The sequence below is a fragment of the Pagrus major genome, chromosome 7, assembly GCF_040436345.1.
Source record: "Pagrus major chromosome 7, Pma_NU_1.0".
Taxonomy (NCBI): Eukaryota; Metazoa; Chordata; class Actinopteri; order Spariformes; family Sparidae; genus Pagrus; species Pagrus major.
The window spans coordinates 4,453,457-4,472,211 of NC_133221.1; the positions used below are offsets into that span (position 1 = coordinate 4,453,457).

The 18,755-nt window shown below is 40.2% G+C and overlaps 1 protein-coding gene across 1 annotated transcript; it reads right to left on the reverse strand.

Annotated features, from left to right (window-relative positions):
• Positions 1-1,159: 1,159 nt before the first annotated feature.
• Positions 1,160-15,592, reverse strand: LOC141000438 (natural resistance-associated macrophage protein 2-like). Its single transcript, XM_073471182.1, has 16 exons — positions 15,322-15,592; positions 12,609-12,698; positions 12,037-12,185; positions 10,708-10,830; positions 8,817-8,936; positions 8,049-8,155; positions 7,275-7,345; positions 7,099-7,166; positions 5,908-6,063; positions 5,672-5,830; positions 5,491-5,577; positions 5,160-5,279; positions 4,790-4,939; positions 4,615-4,688; positions 4,382-4,535; positions 1,160-3,106 (listed from the first exon to the last, which is right to left on the reverse strand). Exons 1-16 carry the CDS (start codon positions 15,347-15,349, stop codon positions 2,999-3,001), a joined length of 1,764 nt encoding a protein of 587 aa, XP_073327283.1. The 5' UTR covers positions 15,350-15,592; the 3' UTR covers positions 1,160-2,998.
• Positions 15,593-18,755: the final 3,163 nt, after the last annotated feature.

Below are 18,755 nucleotides of genomic sequence, written 5' to 3' on the forward strand. Positions count from 1 at the left end.
CCAGATAATTACTTTAGAGACTTAAGTACATTCAATATCAGACACTTTTAAGTCTTTTGCGAGTTCATTTGTTTGCATGGCTTTCACTTTTACCAAAGTAATGATATATATACTTTTACTTTTAATCAACTCTATAAAGACTTAAACTAGTAATTTAGGTGATTAGAATAAAAACACATTTCTGTTCTTACTGATTTGAATTAAAATAAGTCGTACTCAGCTGCAGACAAATCCTGTGCATTAATAATCATTTTTCACAATCCTGAGGGGAGTAAAACACTTTTTTTTTCTCCCTTGTTCAAATAAATAGAAGTGAGTTTGACATGTTAGGCAACGTGGTCAACCAGTGGGTCCCCTGATATTTATTTTACAGCACAGAGCCTCTGCAGCGTCTCCTCATCCTCTGAGAGCGAAGAGACCTCTGAGAAAATCACAGCTATCGGCTGCAGAAGCGGATATTTTTCTATATTTAAGCAGCTCAGACACACATATGATTGATGCATACATCCATAAGTCTGAGAGGGAAGCAACAAAACGAACATGTTAATACTCGGCTGAACTCGTCCGTCCACCCATTCCTAAAACACATGTGGGCCCATTACACCGTGAGCTCGAGCCAGTGCCCACAGTGGCCACAATGCAAGACATAAACAAGAATGGCCCCGCTGTTAGCATTCCTGGTGTCGGACATTTTAAGGCAGCACTGACAGATCTGTGTAAAAATATATACAAAATAAGTACGGACCGCACAGCTGGAAAACGTCATGTGGTTTACAGCTGATGCCACTGTTTACTAAATCAGCTTTAAATTCGTTATCTGTGCCTGCTCTCCGGTGCGTCTCCCTCTTCTTCTTCTTCTTCCTCTGATAATGTTACATTCCTCTTGAGGAGACGGACAGAAAGAGCAAAGGGGCCAACTGGTGTTGAGGCCCTGGGCTGAGCGTCGAGGAAGCTGTACCCCTGGAAAATCTGTCCAAAACATGTGACTTCAAACATCAGACACAAGTTAAGAGCTACATCCATCTTCCTCCGGCCGACAGGACTAATGCACAGGCACGTAAAAACAACACGAGGTGAGAGGAGAGATAAATCACGAGTGGAGAAGGAAGACGCAGTGAAGTTAAATGTGATTGTTCATAAATAACTCTTGACATACAAATTCCTGTAATTTCATCTTTTGCGGTTTATTGTGTTTGTTCAGTGGAACACATTTAATGATTTTTTTTAATAAGTACACCTCATTAAATCAGTCAGTTCTGGTGAGCCACAGTTAATTAAACAACATGCTGCTCTCCGCTTCGACTATGTCTTTTGCAAAGAAATGGTCAAACATACAAATACAAACACTGTTAAAATAGCTTAAATCATATTTAAGAGACTACCTACACGATACTCCTCATTCAGTTATACTGCATAGTAAAACAATCTGTTGTGATGTTGACATCAACAGCAAGAAAACACACTCTTACACACACACAGACACACACACACTCCGTCCGTCCATCAGGCGTTGTGGTTCTATTTCTACATTTCACACCTGGGAGTCCACAGCGTCTTCTTACAGCCTCATGCACTCTGCCATGCATTAGCTACATCCAATCATGTTGATGACAAACTAGCTGTTGAAATGTGCTTGCAGCATCTGAGCCTCATGTAGGGCTGGGACTGTAGGGTCTACAATCATGTGATTTGCTGGAAGAGCCCCCCTCCCTCCCTCACTCCCTCCCTCACTCCCTCACCCTCCCACCTCGCAGGCCTGCCCCTGAGTGGCCTCTGCTAGGCTATGTTTCCAGGAAAGGGGCCTACTGGACAGGCTGTGAGGCCTAGGCAGGGAGACATTGGCTCATTGAGAAAAACAAAAACAGAGAGGGGCGGTGGGAAGACTCTCCCCTCTTACATAACTCTCCCTCCATGACAGGGGGAAAAAAAAAAAGAAGAAAAAAAAAAGTTCCCCGCCACAATGCAAAGAAAAACCTGTCCATCCGCCTCTCCTCGGCTTTGCAAAAAAGGCCGAGGCACTTCAGGACTGGAATTCGTGCAACACTGAAACCAGCAGTGCTTGCTCGCAGTTACACAATAGTTGCAAGTCTTCAGACACACCACCACCACAGGCATGTCAAACAGCAGCCACGTCTGAATGTACACACAGTCGAGTCCTGCCGCCGCTGCTCGCTCTCTTTAGTCTGTTTGACACGATTATTCTGTTTTCTGTGCAGCCGTAAAAAACACATAAAACATGATGTAACACACCATGTCATTTAATGTGTTGTGTTGTGTTGGTGGTGAGACATTTACTGTAGCCGAGGAGGCGCCTTTGTGGCCCCGTGCTGCCTCCCTGTGGCCGAAAGAGAGACTGCACGGATATGGCACAGTATCTTCAAAAACACTGAATTCAGTTTTCCTCTCTTGAATATTCTCCTCTCTTGCAGGCTGTCATGATCTGAAAGTGTGATTGTTCTGTCAGTCGTTTCAAACTCATCCTCTCATACGAGACGTGTGGATTTGATCAAAAATGTAAACACAAATAGATTTTGTATTGGTTGTCCAGGACGGTCCTTGGTCCTATATTTACATGTTTTGGTGTGTAAATGATTCAAACTTACCGCTGCAATGACTGCAACATTATCCTTCTGGGGAACTCTGACGGTCCACTAAAAGTGCTTATTTTTGTCACTGACAGGCTTTGTAAGTATTCATCATTTACACACCAAAACATCTAAATATAGGGTTTAAAAAAATGGGTTTAAAAAACACTTAAAGACTGCTGGGAAGTACTAAAATAACGCAACATGATGCAGAAACCCTGACAGTCTTTTTGTCTTCTGTCTCATTCTGTGAAATTAATTTGTAAAAACTTTCCTCACACCTGTAAACATGTCAATATGTCAAACTATACTTAATTGTTTATGACTGAAATAGAAAATACAGGTCAGTCGGGGGAGCCGCTCACAGCTGCACCTTTTTTTAAATGAACGTCCGACTCGGACACACGTTTGATTCAGGAGTCGAACTCCGGCTGCCTCTCGATCAGGATGGTCGTGTCGTTCCCTCTCCCGGTGGTCGGATCCAGGCAGGACACTCCCAGAGCGATCAGACACAACCACGCCTGCAGCACAGACACACACACACACACACACACACACATTAACAGTGAGTCTGATGGTTTCTATAACAGACGAAATCACATATTGAGCGTAAAGACCGGCGTCACACGGTGAACATGCTGCTGTGTGATGTAATTATTTTTCTTTATTACTGTTTTTATTGAAGCTTCAAAGTTTAAAGTTGTTTTTTTTTTCAGATTTCCCCAGAAGTCCCCTCAGCTATGTCAGCTGTTGAGGAGGACGCTGCAACTCTGTTTTGCTGTGAAGCTCCAGAAATGTTTTGCTGGTTTGACTTTTCATCAGCATGAAGGTGAGGAAGATAATGACTGAATTTTTGGGTGAACTGTTCCTTTAAGGCGTCTCAACCTGAGGAAGGAAGCTGCTCTTTAATAATTCATGGGAATTATAAGAAGAAAACAAACTTACTCATAAACATTGACACACTTCTTTCAGGCAATCTTAAATACCTGCACATAACCCTAACCCAGGATGACTACTGGTACTCTCACAAAATATCAACACAAGGAGATTTTTTATAAATAATCATCAGTAATATGGAGGCAATGACTAAGCGGGTAAAGACAAGTATTGAAACAAGTAGAGCAGGCTGGTAAATTCACTAAATTACATCACTTTACTGTAATGCAGCCTTTAAATCCAGGAAAAGACAACACTTATAATGATATAATATTGATATATTAACCAGCCCTGCTATTAGTCACTCTGCAACTAATAATATTTTCATTGTTAATTAATCTGAGTATTTCCTCGATTAATCATTTGTTCTATAAAATCAGAAAACATATATTTCCAAGAGCGGTTTTATCCAACAGACCACAAAAAACCCAAATATATTTATTTTAGGTGAAGAAAACCAGGAAATTTGACAAAAAATGACGAAAAATTATTATTTTTCAGTCGATCAACTAATCAGTTATGTCTTATCATTTCAGCTCTACTCTAAATTTTTTATCCCAGTGACGACTGAAAAATGAGATCTAAGGGGTGTCCACATTTCACTTATATAAATTAGATTTTTCTCCGAGTTTTATGTGAAACTGTCTTTAACCACCTGGCACAAGAAGGGAGGTTTGGATTTTTCTACCGGACGGGTTTCTCTGCTTTTAAACTTTCTAACAACATCTCAGGAGGCAGAACCTGACACGACTGTAAAGTTTAGACTGTTAGCTGCCAGAGAAGTTCAAGATGAAGTTGCTGGAACAAAGTTGAACCACAGAACATCCTGAGCTTTCCCTCGACAGACTGACGTTACCTACCAAATATCCCACGAATGTCAGGTATGCTATGGAGAGGAACGCCGCCAGCACATACAGCCACACGCTGTGGAGCGCGGCCACGTACACCACCACGAAGTACATGTTGATGGCGCACACGAGCAAGACCACCACTCCTCCTCCGATCTTATACACTCTGCAGGAGAGAATAAGTACGTTTAAAGGAGAGAAGACAACATTTTTGTCTTTGTGTCTCATGATGAAGATAAACTTACAATCCATTGGCAAACTCATTCATGAGAGATGGTAAACTGGTGAACGTGAGGATGGGAATGAGGGCAAACGGCAGCTGAGAGAGAAGAGAATGAATGAATGTCTGTTATTTTACAATCATTCATGTTATATTGCGAATACACTGCCGGTGAATCCCCGCTGCCGTCGCCGTCTGACCTGCATGCTCTGCAGCACGTTGAGGAAGTCGTTCATGCCCGTCAGGTGCTGGATGTCCTGGAAGATGGCGACCAGCAGGGTGGGAGTGATGGCGAGGGAGCGGGTCAACAACACCCGAGCGAAACGCGACCAGCGCAGGTTCAAGAAACCCTGAGGGCAGAAAAACTCATCAGTCTGTGACATTTACAAGAAAGCTGCACTTGTTTACGACTGTTTCAGGAAAGCAAACAGTGCAGGGCTGCACGTGGTTACCTCGTGTAAAATAACTGACTCAAACATGAACATGTCTTCATTTAAATGACATTTCAATGCAGGACTTTTACTTGTAACCGAGTATTTTTCACAGTGAGTTCCTCCCTCCTCCACTGACCTCCATGACAAACTGACCGGAGTACGTTCCAGTCATGGTGGAGCTCTGACCAGCTGCGAGGATCCCCACGGCCCAGATGTAGAGCGCTGCTGGGCCGAAGAAGCAGCCCAGCACCACTCCCTGCAACACAGACAACAACAGCAACACTTCAGCAGTGTTTGTGTCCCATTGTGCTTGAATCTAAACATGAGATGGAGTTTGCAGGAGTAAAAGGAGTAATTCTAGTTCACTAAAATAACTAGAATTACCCTATCAACAAAATATTACCTAAAGAGATAAATTCAACTTGCTGTGGTGAAGTAACCGAGCAGAGTGAGGGCTTTAAACGTACCCCTTTGTAGATGTCCACCTGCAGAGTCTCATTGTTCAGAGGAAACAGATCTACATGAGGACTTCCTGTTTGATTGCAGACGTTGTACTGGAACAAAACACACACACATCTGTAGCAATGCAGCCGATTAAAACACACAATTCTCTTGTAAGATGAAATCAGCGGCTGCAGAGATACTCACCACCTCTTCGTTTGTTTGTCCGTAGAACGCCTCGGCGAAGACAGCCACCACGAACACATTGATGAGGAAAGAGACAAACAGCGCGATGGACGCCTCGATGAAGAAATACTTGTTGGCCTCTTTCACTTCTTTCTTGTTCGACCGATCCACTTCTCGAGACTGAGGGGACATTTAAAAGATTTAAAGATCTGCTGATACGTTCATACAGCTGATATCTACCGGGCAGCTGATCTCACCTTGACGAGAGCAGAGTGGAGGTAAATGTTGTGAGGCATGATGACGGCTCCAACGATGCCGACGGCCTGGGTCAGCTGAGCGGGCCCGCAGCCCTCGCAGTACGGCACAAACATCCCCTTCAGCAGCTCGCCCTGGTCTGGACTCACCCTCACATACTGTCAGAGGAGTGTAGACGGTTATCGTACGGACTCAGAGCAGGTTTGGATACACAAAATAAAACTTATAACAACAAAAGAAAAGATAAAATGAGACTTATGTGCATGAATTTATCGCCCCAGTGCATGCTGGGAGGGTTTGCAACATATATTTTACAGTTATCTTTTATTTTAATGCTTGTTTATTTTATTTTTACTCATTCTCATTTCTTATTTCCTTCTGTATTTATTCTTTATTCAAATCCATCTAGTGTGGTGTTTCTATCCTGGGGGAGCGACTGTAAGGTACCAGTTTCCTCCTGGGATCAATTGTTTATTTAAAAAGATCTCGGCTATTTAACCGTCCTATATCGGTTATTTGGGCATTTTGCAAGTAAAAAGTAGTGTAATTAGTAATTTATTACAGTAATATTGTAATGTAATATATTACTTTGAAATGAAGGTAACTAGTAATATGTAATATATTGCATTTTGAAAGTAACTTGCCCAACACTGTTGTAACTGTCGACACAAAGTTATTTACTTGCATTTATCCTGATAACAAGGAGTTTCAAAATAAGAGCACCCTGCTATTCAAGATAACTTTTCTTTTCTTTTCTTTTCTTTTCTTTTCTTTTCTTTCTCTCGAGTGGGACTGAGATCAAATGTGTTTGCTGGTTGTATTCAGGTGTGACATTTAGGCGCCGTGCTGAGCACTGACATACACTTTATCACCTCCGGTTGTCATTTCAAAGGTCTCAGGTCAAAGTGTTTATAGTCACGTGCACGGTTAAAAACAACTTCCCTGTACGATGACATCATTCCTTCGACTTCGACTCTGAATGTTATTTCAGATACTGATACAGTATCAGTGCAAATATGCAGTGTCAGGCGACGGCGTTCTGTGCTAAATAACCCTAATATGTAGGAGCTTATTGGAGTACAAACAGGATCTTTAAGCTTTGGACTGTTAACTTAGATGTTACAACAAGCTGACTGACTCAGATTTGGGAGGAGAAACAGCAAAAATGAACGCAGGAATGTAAATGTTTGTACCTCGTATCCAAAGGTGATGGCCATGATGGTGATGAGCAAACCAAAGAAGGCTTCCAGCTTCCTCAGGCCTGCGGAGGAAGAACACAGAGGGTTTTATTCATCGTTGATGTAGCAGCAACATATTTCAGTTGTAACTTGAAGATGATGTAAGAATACGTGAGGAGGAAACAACCTACCGTACTTGTCTAAGAAGAGGAAGAAAAACGTGTCGATGATAGTGATGAGGACGCCGCCCCACAAGGGGATCCTGTCAGGAAACACACAGATAATCAAACCACAGACGTGATAAAGACATTTTAAAAGAGTCTTAACAAATGTAACTATTTTCTGAGTTAACTGATTACTTTAAACCCTTTAGGTACACAGATTATATTTAACATACTTTTACTTAAGTAACCTTTACTTAAAAAAATATATTTTCACAATGTGGTATTAGTAATTTTTACTTAAAGGAACAGTTCACCCAAAAATGATTCTCCTAAACAACTGAAGTAGCTGGAGACTTGTTTTAAAAACATAACAAAATGATAATTATGACTCAGTACAGCTTGTCCGGCGTAATGTCTCTGGAAGCCCCAAGATCCCAAACTGATTTGAAAAGATGTGATTTACACCCTTTTTGAGCTGAAATCTCCACCGTAGCTAAAATCGTTAGTACGCAGCCCATCTGATAAAGGTCCACGAGCTCAAACACGTCTTTTCAAATCAATTTGGGACCTCGGAGCTTACACAGACAAGTCCCCAGTTACTTCAGTTGTTTAGGAGAAAGCTCCAGAAATGTTTTGTGGACTACAAAACTTCACCTGACTTTCCATCCGCAGTGGTGTGAGTAAATAATGACTCAATTTTTTTTTTTTTGGGGTCAACTTATCGTTTAAGTAAAGGCCCTGAACACTTCCTCCACCACTGACCAGCCTGCATTAAATGGGACGTTGTGTCGTTCACACCACCTGCCAGAGGAGAGCAGGTTGAAGGCGATGGCACAGCCGATGACCTCCTGCATGTCAGAGCCGATGATCGCCAGCTCCACCATCAGCCACAGGATGATACGAGGCACCTGGACGGATGACACAGGTGGTCATGTTCACAGACACAGATTATTTTAAACAGATAAATACATAGAAAGATGAGACACTTAATGAGATACAGAAGATATGAGGTGAAGAAGAATAATTCGAATGTTATTAAAGCAAATGAACGCCTGATTGTTACAATTTGCCTCTTTATAATTTAAAATGGTGCAATTATGGGCAGTATGACTTCACGTTAATCAATATTGTCTCTCTTTCATCCTACAACTGAACAAATTATCAAAATGAGTACTCAAATTTGTGTTCTGAGACACATTGATGCGTTTTATCTGGTTGAAAAGAAGACGAAAAGACGTTCAGACCGAATATATCACACAGTTTTCAACTAGAAATTAACAGTGAAGTCCTGGTTGGTCCTCACTGGGTCCCTTCGTGTTTTTTCTCACATGTTTTTAAGCCTCTTAAAATGTGTGAAGATGAAAAGAAACACATGTTTGAGAGAAGAAAAAAGAGCTGGTCACATAATTTGAGCTTTTCCTCCTCAGGTATCAGGGAAAACAGCTGGATAGAAATAAATATTCACATGAATAATTAATAAAGTCGCTCTGGATTTAACTGTGAATTTGGCGCTGTAAGTATTTCATGCAGAAGGCGAGCTGTCGGCAGCTGAGACTACTCATATCTCACAGTGCGGTACTGGCGGTTGCAGACTTCAGCCAGGTGCATCCCGGTGACCACGCCCAGCCGAGCCGCCAGCCGCTGCAGCAGCAGACCGATGATGGTGGCTCCCAGCAGCACCCAGAGGAGCTGACGGGACGAGAACAGAGGAAATCATCTGTTAATTAGCCTCACTGTGAGCTCAGATATGGGTCAGATCATCCTTCATCAGCTGGGAAATTAAAGTCTGTGAATGTATAGAAAAAGATTCATAGAGGAAGAAAAATGAATGTTTTGCACAGATTTTAATCAGTGGTGAGGTTGAGGTCTGATGAGCTGATTTTCAGAATCACATGCTTGTTTTCTGGTTTAAATTTGTGCACAGATGTTTACAAAAACACTTCTTCTTTCTCTGAGAGCGTCCAGGATGAGCCAACTACATTTGTAAATGCATCTTTTTCTCACTCCAAAAGAAACATTTTCCAAAACGGTTTCCAGAGTGTAAGAATCTGAAAAGGCCGGCTCGGTTTATTTCAAAGTTTACAGGGAAAACAGAGCGTGATGTAGGTTGTCTGTCACCTCAAAACTCTGTGATCACTCGCTCAAAATGTCAATATAGACCAACGCTCTGTTTAAAGGACACTTTCCAGTTTTTCCAGTCATCCCCACCCGACCTGTAGATGCTCTCTGTGTATTTATGCTGCTCTCAGCCTGTTCCTGGTTCAACCTGACTGATCTTTTCGCCCTCGCTGGCAGATAACCTGATGCTGAACTCTTGAACTCTCTGAACGTCTTGAAAGATGAAAGTTAACAATTTATTGCTTTCAACTGCTCCGAGTCCTGTTTTTAAGTCCACTTCTTTCTCCGTGTGCAGGACGGAGCTGATGTCATGCAGACCTAAAAAACAAAAAAACAGAACCTGGACATAGTTTCACACTAAAAATTTAAAATTAGACGGCTTAATGAGTCTTTGTGTTACCTCATCGTTGGCACAATTTGTTCGAAAATGTTTTGCTGCAACTACAAATCTTTGCCTCACACGTACCAGCTTGAGTTCTCACACAGAGCGTTTTCACAGTTTCTACAAAGGCTCGTTTATAAGCACAGATATTGGATCGATTTGTGATCATTATCTTACAAACTCAGGCTCATTCAGGCCCTGTGCTGATGCCAAACCATCTGCTTCTACTTTGTAGTTTTTTGTGGAGAAATCTAAAAATGATGAAGGAAGTGTGGTTTTTATTCTTATATCAGGCTGCCAGAGAGGTTATTCTTCTTTCACCCACGTCCGTCTCTCTGTTTGTCTGCAGAGCTGGAGGAGGTGTCAGATATCTTATTTATATCTTCATAGAGGATATTTTGTGGTGCAGTGTTTCTTGTTCTGACTCAAAATCAACTAGAACGTTTTGAAGTAACCAAAACTCATCCTTATAATATCGGGACGTTATAAATATCAAGTATTTAAGAGTGTTTTGGGTCAGTATTTTTGCAGTGTTATCACTTCGCATGCGTTCTCCTAAAAATTGAAGAATTATGCAACATTGGATCGACAGTCAGAGAAGATTCACTCCAGCTCTCCTTCATGTTCACTAATGAATGTTCACTAATGAATGCAAGAATGTGCTGAAAGGTTAAATTTCACCTTCCTTTGTTAAAATTTGACCCGCAGGGTGGTGAGAAACTCTAAAGTCCAGACAATGACCCTTCTTTCAGGAAGTGATAATCAGGGTTGTACAACTTTTAAAAATTAAAGCACTTTCAAGGTAACTTTACCAAAAACAAATGTAGACTCTTGAAGGCTTTATCATTACATCTTCAATGGTTCCAGTAAATACCAAAGGTTGTTTGCAGTCACCTGATTCGGTGACGAGTTAAATTCAGATGGAGGGTAAACAGAAAAGCAGAGATGGATGATTGTTACCTTGAAGCCAGCTTTAGCTCCAGACTGCAGGTCAGACTCGATGTTACCTGGGTCCAGGTAGGCTATGCTCATCAGAAAGCCCGGGCCAGTGAAGGCCCACAGCTTACGGAGACTGAAGCACCTCTGCAGGAGACAGAAATACAAGCTTTAACACGATTAACGTCAAACTTCACACACTGTGCTGGATTCTGTCACAATACAACAGAAAAAACAAACAGACCATACTTGTTAATGCTGTAAAGTTTAAAGTTGTTCCCATGTCTCCAGTCTCTCCTGTCTAATAAAGTGAAAATGCCTTGTTGTCATGTTGCATTATCCATCTACAACCCTGTTCCCTCCACCCTCCACTTCTACCTGACACAACACAACTAACAATGCAACGGATGAAGAGGACGAAATATGAGAAAAATACAACAAAGACTGGATTGAAGGACTGGATTTGACCTCAAACTGGGGCCAATTCAAAGGCGCTCTGCAGATACAGACATTAAAAAGAAATTGTGAAAAGGTCCAGGGTTTATGAAATGGTTTCAAAATGCAAAATAAATTCAGACTTATACTGCATATACAGCATAATGTGATCAACTCGGCTGCTTTGGGCTTTTGTTTTTTAGCCTGGTCGCTTCTGTTGGGTTCGTCTCCATAAACAAGTCACTAAATGTGTTCATGTGAAGTGTTGCAGTTTAAAAATAATGATAAACTGGAAGACAAGTATATTTTTTAAGTACTCTAAAAGTTAAAGGAGACCTATTATGTGTTTTTCTGTTTTTTTTCCTTTCCTTCAGTGTTTTATATCGATTCTTCTGCATGTTAAACATCTTGAAAGTTAAAACGGTCAGAGTCAGAGAAAGAAGCTCCTCTCTCCCACAGAAAACACTGCTCCTGAAACGCCTCGTCAGTAGTCCCGCCTTTAACTCCGTGACTTTGTGACATCACGCTGCGTCATGAAGTCACACATTTAAGTAATTTAATATGATCAGCTAGTTTGGCACCTGGGAGTGCTATTTAGCACAGCTGCTCTGTTGTTGTTAGCGCTGCTGAGTCGGGCATGTGTGAGCTGACCAATCAGAGGAGACTGGGTATTCAGGAGGAGGGGCCTTAAAGAGACAGGAGCTAAAACAGAGCTGCAGCACTGGACAGTATGAGGAAACTGACCTGGGCTCTTCACTAAAGCAGTCCTACTCCTGCATATCTGGTCTAAAGTACCGAGGTATATTACAGCGAAGGAACAGTCGACACAATATAAACACCTCTGAAGGTCGGCCTTCATGTTGTCTCACAGTTCACATCTTCACCTCGTCCTTCACTAAAGGTTTTCCCATAGATTACCTCACTGTCCTCCTCGGGAACAGGGACCCTCTGGTCAAAGTAAGTACCAGAAACAGGATCATTATCTTGTTTCTGGAGGAAGACGGCGGGAGCCGAGCCTCTGTGTGTGTGTGTGGTCCGGATCACTGCTTTCTCCTCGACCACCTCGCCTGTTCAGATATCACACAAACACAGACACACTATTTACATCACACACAAATCATAAACTGCAGGAAACACGCGAAGGCCCACAGTGAAACCCTGAGTTTGGATGGATGGATGGATGGATGGATGGATGGATGGATGGATGGATGGAGGGATAAGTGGATGGATGGATGGATGGATGGGTGGATGGATAAGTGGGTGGATGGATGGATGGATGGATGGATGGATGGATGGATGGATGGATGGATGGATGGATGGACGGGTGGGTGAATGAATGGATGGATGTAGTGTTTACCAGGTTTATCATCTTTAGCCAGTTAGCATGCTAACATCTACCAATGAACACCGAGTATAGACTCAGACCGGGTTCAGTGTGGTGTCAGGAGCGACAAAAAACAAAAACCTGTCTACAAAACAAACATCGTTACCTTGCCCTCCAGTTTGTTGTGGCTCCAGATCTGTGGGAATACTGGGAGGCAGAGAGGAGATGTGGATGTTCTCAGCAGGAGGCTCTCTGCCTGGAGGCAAACAGGTAATTATACTGTGATTACAGTCGTTTACAGGATCACAGCGCACATGCAAATAAATCTTCCACACACAGAAAACCATGAGAAAAACGTGCACAGGTAATCAGCATGTTGGCTGTTCGTGGTCAGATGTATAGTTGGGCCACCGCTGAACCCCAAAATACAAGGCAGGGTTAGACACAAGCTTGATTAATTGATTAACTGATCAGGAAGACAGTCAGAATATTAATTTATAATGAAAACAGCCCTGTGCAAAGTGATCCTATATGTGAGTATTTCTATTCTGGTCATGTCGTGATTATCCTGGACAAAATAATAGAGATCACGATAAAATCCAGATCATCTTCTGAATATGCTTAATACTGGAAACACATTTTGTTCAGAAACAAATATTTTTATTGTCCCGGAGATACGAAACACATCTTTGTGTCGTAGCAAATCAAAATAAATGAATAAAAGACGGTTCGTTATTGAACCAGGCCGCTTTTTCAGGTAACGCATGTGATTTATTAAGCTTTTATAAAGGTTTAGAAACATCAGATGCAACTTTATAAGGCCTTCCAAATAATATCTAAAGATGAACACACAGTATTTATGCTTCATAAATGGTTTATGAAGCAATTACTGTTCGTTAACAGTGAAATAACTATGACCTAAAGTTTAATTAACTATAAATGAACCATTTATTAATGATGGTTATTATCAAGAGTTGCCTGAAAATTCACCGTGACCGTGAATGATGCGGGAAAGTGGTGGGATGTAACTAAGTACTGCAGTACTTGAGTAAAAGTACTTCCAAGTTACATTCCACCACTTGCTCCTGTGTTAATGTTCCACCACATGAAGCAGGAGAAGATGAACACGAGCTTTGTAAATCTTTAGCTCTAATCTCAAACCGCAAACATCCGGATACCGTCAGCACCTTTTATCTTTTATTACTTCAAAAATTGCCGGTCGTCTACTTATCGTCGCCACTGAACCCGAGACATCACGCTCACAACAGCAGCTGTTCTCAGGAACGGTTTACGCTTCACGCTCCCGCAGGAAACACTAATCTTGGAAAGACAGCCGTCAGATACGGTGACCCATTTATCTGGAAGACGTTACAGAGGAGACTCGGTTGTGGTTACTGGTTTCTTTGATTTTAGGTGTGACTGTTTTACACAACATGATTGGTTCTTTATTCTTTATATATATATATACAACAAAATGTATTCATTTATAATGCATTTACAGTGTTATGTTGTGAAGCTGCTGTCTCTACGAGTGTTTTTTTTAAACAAATGCACACATATTTTTACAGAATATTCTTGTTTTTATTCTATTTTTTGGATATTTAAATCTTTTCCTATTCTATTATTACATTTCTACGTCATTACAATAAACATAATTATTGTTTTTATTTCATTCTTTTTGTTTTTTTATTCTTTACTCAGGTGCACTTCAACGTGACTTACTGATTGAATTAAACAATAATAAGCATCAGAATATACTTTGAGCACCAAAAGTTAAATAATTCATTGTGTACTCAAAATAATGTTTATTACATTATTGGGAAATAAAGAAGGTGAAGGTGGAGCATTAATTACTCTTATTAAGTACGATGTACTGCTGGGCAGCTTGTGAATTAAACCAATAAAGGATCAATAAACTTATGTCTAAATCCATAATTCAATGTTTTATTTGTTGTTCATATTTTAAACAGAATCTGCTACAGGTATCAGATAAATAAAGAGGAGAGGAAAGTTCAATAAAATGTACACTGAAGTACAGTACTTGAGTAAATGTACTCAGTTACATTACACCACTATTAGAAAGATATAGTGAGTGCAGTAAATGATAAATTACTTTAACCACGATGAGACACAAACTGTGTGACACTGTGAGTTATAGTGAGTAAAAGTACAAAAGTATGAGCATCAAATTGTACTTAAAGTAGTGAACCAAAGGTAGAAGTACTCATAATGTACTCAAAATGTTTATTATATTATTAGAACATGATTAGAACATAAACTTCAGTCTAAATCCACAATAACACATATTTTTGTATTTGTTTATGACATTTTATATCATTAAAATGATATAAGTTAGTAATTAAAGGTATCAGATAAATGTAGAAGAGAGTAATGTTCAATATTTTCCCTCAAGTAAAAGTGTACTTAAATGCAGCACATGAGTAAATGTACTTAGTTACTTTCCACCAGAGGTTTAAATGGTATAAAAATATCAGGTGCTGCAACAAAGGATCAATAAACTTCAGTCTAAATCCACAATAACACATGTGTTTTATATTTGTTCATTATATTAGTAACTACAGGTATCAGATAAATACAGAGGAGAGGAAAGTTCAATATTTCCCTCAAGTAAAAGTGTACTTAAATGCAGCACATGAGTAAAAGTACTCAGGTAAAAGTACTCATAATGTACCCAAAAATGTTTATTATAATATCAGAACATGATTACTGATGAAAGGATCAACAAACTTTACTCCTGTTTACTTTCCCTCAAGTAGAAGTGTCCTTGAATGCAGCACACGAGTAAATGTACTTAGTTACTTTCCAGCAGGGGTTTAAATGGTCACGTGAGGAAACACGTCGGACAGGATTTGACTCACCTGAGCGCAGGAAGGAGAACAGCTTCATCTTCTTCTTCTTCTTCTCTCGTGTTAAAACGTTAAATCTCTTCAAACTGTAAAACTCGTGTGAACGTGACTCTGAACAAACTTCTCACCTGAGCGCTGAACTCAGGTGATCATGTTGTTCTGGAGCTTCCGGTGGAGAGCAGCTTCCTTCCGACTCACCGGACAGGTAAGACGGAGGAGGACAAACACCTGAGGACGAAAGTCCAACACGCGGCCAATGTTTAACAAGAGAGGCCAGTGTGAGACCTGTTTCTGTCACGTGACCCGGTTTCTCCACAAACAGGTGATCCGCGAGCCGCAGGAAGCGAGACTCACTGAGGAATGTCAGACTATCAAAATAAAATACGACAGATTTTTATTTTATTTTATTATTTTTTTAAAATTTATATATATAACTGCATTTTTTTAAAGTAAACACTCAGAAAAGAAGCACTTTTACTGCTTTGATCATTAATGTAAAAATTAAATGTTGTGTGTAAGATTTCCCTTCAAAATAAAAGTCTCAGAAGCAGCTTTATTGACCCAAAATGTGAATAAACAAGGAATTCAGCTGCTCTCAGTGAGTTTACACACTACATATTTTACAGGAAGATGGAAGTAATGTAACTAAAATAAAGTCTTGTTATAATCTATAATTTTAATGTTCATTATCTTTACAAAACAAGACATTTGAGGACATCCCATTGGACTCTACTGGGATGGACATATTTCTTTTTACTATTTCATTACATTTTGTAGATAATTAACTGACTACATAATAAGTAGATTAATTAATTAATTAATTAATTAATTATTGATGGTAAAAATAAATGTTAGTTTTGGATTTATTTGAGACAAGATTCAAAGTCCACCTGAAAACAGAACCCAGCTCTCAGAAGTTAAATAAAACATGGTCCTAAAATGTTTAATTATTTTGATTTGTCATATTTTTATCTATTAATTTATGTTGAATTATATTTTCTCTTTATTTATAGATACATGTAGACCCACCTTGGTTTAAACGCTGGTTCAAAGCCTTTTCTAATCAGCTAGGAATTAAATTGAGGCTCCTTTATCAGATTATTCATAATTATTATTTATTAGAAATATTTCTCTGTTATTATTTTGATCGTCAGAATTTTAGATATTCAGTAATGTGCTCCTTCTCTAAAAATGCCCCCATTAAAGGCCAGAATGAAGCAATATTTGCTTTAATACAAAACATTTATATCCATGAAAAGATGTTTTTGATGTTTTAATCCACCAAACACTTGACAACTGCCTTCTACATGATGTCCTATCAACAATATCCTCTATTTTATTCCCTCTATATGATAAAAAATGAAAATAAAAACAAAAATAAACAAAGAAAGACTCAAGGACTTACCAGACATGTTGTGATGCTGCTCCTTCCTGCATGCTGCAGGGCTCTGATGCCCTCTAGCAGCAGACTGAGGAGCGTTTTGGGTTTATTTGTCCCTCAGAGGAATAAGATGGTTTCATACTGAGGTGAGAGGGTGAAGAGAGCAGCAGCGTCCACTGGATGGCGACAAATACTGACAGGTTTCCACCAGGAGGAGCTTTTTGTACTGATCGACTTCACTAACACACAGACAGGGTTTAAAATGAACATCACCGCAGACCAAATGCAAGATTTCACCAGTGGATCCCAGTGTTCAGTCCTCGTCTTCTCACTCTGACCTGATTTAGACGTCTTTTCCAGGAAAAGCACAAGTGTTGCCATTAACATTAACAATTCATTTTTATTATCTACACCCCATCTTTTCTGTGTTAAAGCTCCTTTTTGTAAGACAGTTGATTTTTTGAGTCTCAATCCCAACAAGTCAAACACAGACGCTTTGGGACAGGTCGGGTCGGCCTCCGTCTGAAACTCAAAAAACAACTATCTTACAAAAAGGAGCTTTAAAATGTAATGTAAATGTAAATAAATAAATAACGTCAATCATAAGACACTGTTTGATCTTTGCTTTTCAGTCAGCACGGCTCTGTTGATGGCCGGGTCTGTGTAATGGTTCTGACTGAAATATGTCAACCACTAGTCAATGAAATTTGGTTCAGACATTCACGGACTTTAACCCGAACCCCTGACTTTTCCTGCAGATTAAAGTTTTCATTTACTGCACAAAATTTAGTCCTACAAACATCCAATGATCCCAAATCCGACCTGACAGCGACTTCCTTCCTTTAGCTCCACTATGAGGTGAACATTTAAGTTTTTAATTGACAAGTATTGGATGGATCGTCATTCAGAACACACCTACGTGGTGTTAGAGGAAGAATTGCTGCCATGCTAGCATTAGCATTTAGTTTAAAGTGCTGCTGTGCTTTAAAGCAACATTATGTAGAAAATGGCATTTTTGTACACTTTGGCGCCCCCTACAGTTGCAACACCACTGTACTGAATACAAATCCCAGGTCTCTAAACTCTCACTGAAGTTATAGTCGGAAACAAGTGACAGAGACATTATTCATCCCGTAACAACACACTGTACCATCAACATGATTCTGAAGCTGTTATTTTAAAGGCGCTATATGTAAGAATTGACCACCTGCCAAATTCATACTCCAAACAACTGCAAACTTAGCCACCAGCTGCTGCTAACTGCAGTTGCTGTTAGCTAATAAGCTCAGTTAGCCGTGCAGCCGGCAAGCGATCCTAGTAGCTGACTCGGCCTCGACTGGGAGCTCGGCGCAGCGCGGTAGTGTTTACTTTCAGACGATCATCCCTTGAGGTGTAAAGTGGCTAGGGGCTAGCTGGTTAGCATTTAAAAAAAAGTTACTTAATGTTGCTTTAAAGGATCAATTCACCCCAAAATGTAAATGTAGTCCCTATCTCCTCACCACCACGCTGATGGGAAGTCGGGGGAAGTTTCTTTGTCCACAAAACTTTTCTGGAGCTTCACAGTAAAACAGCGTTGCAGCGTTCTCCTAAACAACTGAAGTAGCTTCAGACTTGTTTTAAAATGTAAACTAACCAAAACTAAACATAAATTGCGAGGTGATCCAAGTCTCCAGAAGCCCAGAGATCCCAAATTGATTTGAAAATATGTTATTTACACCCTCGATGCACGGTCGAGCTTGTACATAACGTCAAATCAGTTTGAAAAGACAGGATATTTTTGACGAGATACTGGGACAATTTCCAACCATGTTAGTGGCAAGAGAAGCCAAAACAAGATCTCAACCAAACTCTGACCGAGTGGATATTGCATCTAAACCTAGCCAGAACAGAAGCACAACGTTGTCACAACATAAAATCTAAAGACAAAGTTTCAACATATCTGCGGTTTGCAGGAACGTACATTACCAACATCCACTCTGGTGAAATGAAACATCTTGTTTAGTCTGAATCCCCCAAAAAATCCAGTTTACAAAGATATGAAACAGAGAAAATCAGCTTCAAACTG